Source organism: Aplysia californica, unplaced genomic scaffold (genome assembly GCF_000002075.1).
Source record: "Aplysia californica isolate F4 #8 unplaced genomic scaffold, AplCal3.0 scaffold00002, whole genome shotgun sequence".
NCBI classification, from domain to species: Eukaryota; Metazoa; Mollusca; class Gastropoda; order Aplysiida; family Aplysiidae; genus Aplysia; species Aplysia californica.
Window position 1 is genome coordinate 1376318 of NW_004797272.1, and position 6448 is coordinate 1382765.

General features: G+C 37.6%; 1 protein-coding gene across 1 annotated transcript in view; it reads left to right on the forward strand.

Moving 5' to 3' along the window:
- LOC101851615 (uncharacterized protein MG039 homolog) overlaps positions 1 to 5251 on the forward strand; it is a gene marked incomplete in the record, with an annotated part of 9208 nt that extends 3957 nt beyond the window's left edge. The window contains 1 exon segment of the mRNA XM_013088437.2: positions 3754 to 5251. Within this exon segment, the coding sequence (XP_012943891.1) occupies positions 3754 to 4006 (253 nt within the window).
- Positions 5252 to 6448: the final 1197 nt, after the last annotated feature.

Here is a 6448-nt window from a genome sequence, read left to right on the forward strand (position 1 = left end):
CAACAATATCAACTTGTGCAGTATTCTCACAATCTCACATCTACTCCACTAATTACACTTTACGTATTACATAATGAAATTATATTATGACTGTCTTTTTGTGTCTATTATGACTCAAAGAAAATCTTTCAGACTTTGACTAATACTTTGCTGGTCTTTTGTAACAGTTTTTCTAACTACTCATAATCTCTCATTTAAAAAATGACTCCTGTAAAGCATGTTGTGATACTGCTTTGACTTTGCTAAGTTCTAAGACTTTTGAAAGCTGTAAAGTGTTCGCCCAGCTTCATTCTGCATCGTGATTATACAGTATAATAGTAAATTACATTTCGGTTTGAAAGCCATGTTAGCAATCTGAGATATAACGTTATTTTCTTCAACTGGCTTAACGAGGTTGACTGGAATAGAAACCTTGATGATAATGAAAATAAATATGCCCTTTTGCAGGTATGATAGCTTGTTATGTTTTTTCACCCGAGGCAGCAATCTTCTTCAGCTGACCTAGTTTTCCAAACAAGTTAAAGGGGTAGGGTGCCTACTGCTCATTACGAATTTAAGTAATGAAAGAATTGTGAGATGTTTTGAAGCTGTGATTACTCAATATGCTGAGAGTGGATCTGATGCAGTTTGCAGGCATTGTGCTCTTAATCCATGCACTCTTCAGAAGTACCAAATTTCATAATAAATTTGTATTCCTGATATTGTCGGAATTTTCCCAGCTTCAAGTTGAAAAGTTGTTTCACTTTATATAGATCTAGAACAGTCTCAATATGAGATATATTAGACAAATTCATCTGAAGATTTTGAGTCCTCATACATTTTTTCTTTGGCTAAAAAAATTCAGGATTTAATTTTTTTTTTTCGTAGCCATTTGGCACCTCTGACACTTATGTTGTAGAAGGTACACGAATATAAAAGAAAAGTAATTGCATTGATGAAATGTTCTAAGATGTTATCTTTTAAATACATGTTCTGACAGAGCAAAAGGAAGTTGATCGTTTTACAACTTTTAATGCAGTCTTAGTGTTGTTTCCTTTCTTTCATAGAGCTTTCGAGAATGGCCATAGCTGAATGGCGAATTTCACACAGAATTTTCTTTTTTCTTCTGATATCAGTTACTGATTCTACTGATACTGTTATATAGTCATGTAATCTGTACAAAAATATCACCCCCAGCCGCTACACTTTTGAAGTAGTTTTATTGGATGTGAATTGATATAAATGCATATGTGTAAAATTAGCATGAAACAGTTTCTATAATTTATTAAGTCTTGAGGAAGTGAATTATCCTTGACTCAAGCAGGCTGTGGAATTTTCTGAATTGGTTTTTGTTTACAGCTGACAGTCAGAGAGGCAAAAAGAACTTTGAAGGGGGTAAAATCTTTTTAAAAACTCAAAAGACGGATTCATGGAAATAATGATACATATTATTTTGCTCTTCACTCTTCATGTTTATTGTACATGCAATCATGGTCAGAAGTCATGGGAGAAATTGATTTTTTAAATGGATTAAGATAGAATGATGAAACTGCAGTCATGTCAGAATATTCTTCGAGCTACTACTAAAAAGTATGTTTGCTTTATTCTCTAACCTTTGGGAGATGGTTTACTCTACTGAATAGCCTCGTCATTTCTTTGCTTCCTTTTTATTTCAGCCTAGATCACATGCAAAGACGGTGAGATGTCCGTTCTCTGAATTCAGTATTAAACTTTTTCCAAGTTTGCCATGTTATACCTGTCTTTCTTTTTTTATGGTTGAAAATTATTCATTCAAGATATTGAATTAGTTTGCTTTGGAATAATCATGAGTTCTATTTTTAACTTGCTTGGTCTGAATTGATTACTGATGTGTGAAAAACTTATTTTTTTTAAAAGTATTTTAGTTGGGGGTTGTTGTTATTTTTTTGTGAGCAGTTGTTTTGCGGTGGGGTTTTTGGGGTTTTTTTGGGTTTTGTTGTTTTTCTTCTTATCTTCTCAGCTAATGTTGCCTCGGACTCAGAAATGAGAAATTGTCCAAGGAAAGATTAATTGCAGCTTGTGGTTTTTGGATTCGTGAATGGACAGCCATTTGTTCTTTTCTATTGCCAGAGCATGTGCGTAGTGTGTGATGTCTTCTGTTGTGTGAAGCTCATTGTTGTTTGACTGTCATCCTGAACTAGAAGGTGATTTATTGGTACATATACTCTTTTACCTTTTTCTAAACATTATTCTTCTCTTTAATATATGTTTTGCGACGTGGTAGAATCAGGTGGTGGAGTTATTGGTATCCTCTTAAAGCTTGTTCGTTTGTCTTTGGATACAAAAAATATCCAACTGTCTTGGATAGATCTCAAGGTAGCCTGTTTCTTTGATTTCGGTATTTTGACGAGAGCCTGATTTCACCACGCTGCCTCACATATGTCCAATGGTCTTTTTTTGACAATTTTTTTTAACTGTCAAAAGTTGAATAACATGAATATGATAATAAGATTGACCTTTTTTTTTTTTGTACAGTTATATTATTATACAAAGTCAGTTTTTAAAATGATTAATCTCATTTTTCCTTTGTGTTAGTTACGTGATTGCATTTTTCTTCACTGCTTGACAGGATTTCATGAAATACCAGAGCTGTCCAAAAAGTAAAGATAAAAAGGCCATACATAGATGCATAAAATTGGTCAAAAGCAGAAGTGTGTAAGATCAATCAACATGTCAAAGGAAAGAAATTTACCAAAATTTGCTATAAACTCATTGAGGTGTATTGCGAAAATGTTTTAAGTGCGAGTATGTCAGCGGTGCAGTTTGTTTAATGTGAGACAGACAAATCTTGACAACAAGTGCACATTCAGGGCAGCTGCAAATTTCAAAGTAAACCTGACAGTCACGGACTTGAAACTTTTTTTCATGAAGATAGTCTGCTGAAAGAAAGGAAGATTGCTATGGCTATTGGCCTTCAGAAATCAGTGTTTCTTGAAATTATCTGCGAGAAGCTACTGTTTCACAAGTGTTGGTGCAATGGATCCCAAATCAACAGACTGAAAGAGTACCTGATAGTGCTCCAAGGCCATTGTTCTCCAGCATGACAATGTTGTTCCTCTGCTACTCAAATGGTAAATCTGACTAAAGTCTACTACTGCTTCTTCCACGTAGTCCTAATTTTACTGCGTCAAACTAAATCTTTTGGGTCCTGGAGCAGTATTTATCTGGAAAAATGTTCACAGAAGATAATGATTTTGTGGCCTCTGTGGCTTATTGGTTAGGCTCTCAGACTCGCAATCGTATGGTCGTGGGTTCGAATCCCATTTGGGGCCCGATGTTGTGTCCTTAGGAAAGACACTTTACACGAATTTTCCTCCCTTCACCTGGTGGGAATGGGTACCCAGCTGTAGACAGTGAAAGATCTTGTCAGTTTGTTAGTGTTTGAGCACTTAATCAGCAGGTTGCAATGTATGCTTCCGAATGTTTCAGAGTGCTCTATGGTCTGCTGGGGTAATGATTTAGTGTGAAGCGCATAGAGCTTGCTGTCGAGCGAGGATATATGCATTAAACAAATGCTATTATTATTATTATTATTATATTCCATTATTTGCGCAGATGGTTGGAGGGTGCCATTGGTAGGTCTTGTTTCTTTACCTTCCTTCTGGCATTCCTGTCTGTCTGTCCGTTTTACTTTTCCCAGCGCTAAATGACTGTTATTGTGTCAATGTGCTACTCTTAAATCAAACAAACAAAACGCTTTTCATGCTGTTGTTAAATGGTGAACTTCTTTTTCAGAAAGTGGATCTCTGTGAGTGGAATCCGGTCAACCGGAGTCTCAGCGTCACTTGGCATTGCACAGTACCTCTCAGAAAAGTTGACAGATGACATGGGCGTTTTACCAAGTACTGGTGACAATGTCACCCTTTTGGACATTGACTGGAAGATCAGCGAGAATGGGCAGTCAGTTATATTTGATGACAAGTACATATATCAAGCATCCCACCCACTTTTTGTCTACGGCCATCAGAGAATGGAGAGTAAATTATAGTGGTGTTACTTTTGCCGTACAGTATAACACGGATAGCTCGAACACAGAAGACTCAAAATCATGCACCGTCAAACTGTGCTTGCAGTCCCGTTTTTTTAAATATTTTTTATCTTTGTAAGATATCCCTCGAATTACGGATCCCTTGAACTACCGAGGCTGATCCCGACGAATTCGAGCTATCCATGTTATACTGTATATTTAACTGCAATTTTTGTAGTAATACATGAATGGTAATTTTGATGTGTTTCCGATGGTTGAACAGTGCCATACATGCATTCACTCTCTGAACTCAGAGGCACTCCTGAACATTCACTACTTTTACCCTTCTGTACAATTAATATATGTCTCGGCTTGCAGTGATGCAAATCTAGCACTCAATTGACTGTAAGGACCCTGTGAAAACAGTTGCCACAGGAAGGCAAAGCTAGGAAAATACTGGTGTTGGAGAGGCCATGTACTAACGGCCTACTGTCTAGGGAAACAATAGCTTCAGCGGAAATCACTATACCTTGGCTGTGAGAGATTGTGCTTTTGTATCAACCAGCCATTTAAGGAGGTGGGGTACTCAACCTAGGCCTTCCTTGCACCCTGAAATTTTAAAATGATTAATCACATTTTTCTTTTGTGTTAGTTACGTCATTGCGTTTTTCTTCACTGCCAAGAAGTTGTTGTGATGTACGGCGTTCCTCACATCTTGCGAAGCGTGAGGACCATGATGATGAAACATTCGTTGTAGGTGGTATTCTGCTTACTGCTTCTATTAGATGCATTTCTTAAAACTAATTGTAGATTCACATTCAGCAATATTTTTTTCCACAAAAAGAAATCTTTTCCTGTAAGAGATAGTAGAATTTACATACCAGGTCTAATTATAGGCAACTGACCCCTAAATCTAGTGCTACTCTTTATCCATGGGGGTCCAAAACTGCCCCGTGAAGCATGAACTGACCCTGTGCCATGAAGGGGTTAAGGGGACCCATCTTACTCTGTATGAATAGTATTATAGTATTTCTTATACTGCCCGATACCTGGTTGCAACCTTAGCTGATGATCTGTCGTTATTTCAATAAAAACACCGAGTGTTGTCTCGCCCGGCGCCGTATAGGTCCCGGCGGCGAGGGAGCCGGCTCTGTACTTTAGTATACTGACTGCTCCCCGGAGTTTCGCGGAAGGATTCATGCAAAATAATTCCAAGCCGATGACTTTATTCTAATAGAAAAAGAACTGTTTTTTCTATTGGTACCTTTTTTTGCCGATATTTTACACATTTCGTGTTAAAAATTATCTTTGAAAACTTAGACGCTTTTTTTTCAAGTTTTTCTTTCTAAATGCCAAAGGCCAAAAATAATAATCGCAGGAAACCACGCTCAAAGCTGTATAGTTCTCCGCCAATGTAAAGACGGTATTTCGCATTCTGACCATGAGGGGCTTCCCTTTCCCCGGCAATTCTCTAGCTCTGAATAATCAGATATACAAACAATTTACACTATTGTAATGAAGAAAGTCTGAACTTTTTCAAAGTGTTCCGCTCTTGGGGTTTTTTTTTTGCAAAAGAGCAAAGAAACAGAGATCTGAATTACCCCATTTTACCAAAACCACGCGCTCGGAAGGCCGCGAGTTGCCTTACGTGCAGTGTTTGCGCTACCTAATTATACCATAAATACACGAGAGAGCGCACACGCACACACACACGCACGCACACACACACACACACACGCACGCACGCACACACACACACACACTCACGCATACACCTACACACACATACAAACACACCAACACACATACACACACATGCACATAGACCACCTCGGTGACCTCTTGCTACGGAGTCCACTCTGAGAGATCTAGAGGAAAGTTAATTAATCTTTTAAAAGCACTAAAACACAATAAAAACTAATTTTTTAAGTCAATCCAAATGTAAAACTGAAAGATCAACAGATGATAACAACAAGCAGGGCACGCCCACACAATCAGCTGTTCACGTAAACAGGCTTGAAGTGAGCTAGAAGTTACTGTTGTTACGCCGTTTTACCAGTCAGAGCTGTTTACATTTCTGGCTATTCATGCTCGAAAAGGGGTTAAAATATAAAAATAGTTGCGAATGAAGAACGTTGAAGCGAAGACACTCCACTGGTGGAGAATCTTTGGTTGAAGCAAAGGTGGCCATGAGATAATGGTTCTAAAAATAATCTCACAGCTACACACAAGCAAGGTCCAAATTACTTTCATCTCCTCAACCAAGCTCACAACAAACCACACACACCTCTGTAATAAATCAAAATAAAATATTTATAGTCGATTATAGTTGTTTATTTTTATCTTAAAAGAAGCAGAAGACATTAAACTTTCAATAGATCAAAAAATCAAAATTTCATGGAAAGTCACTTTTTTTTGTCTTTCAAGCCTCGTAGCTGATAATAGCACACTGCGTCTTACGAC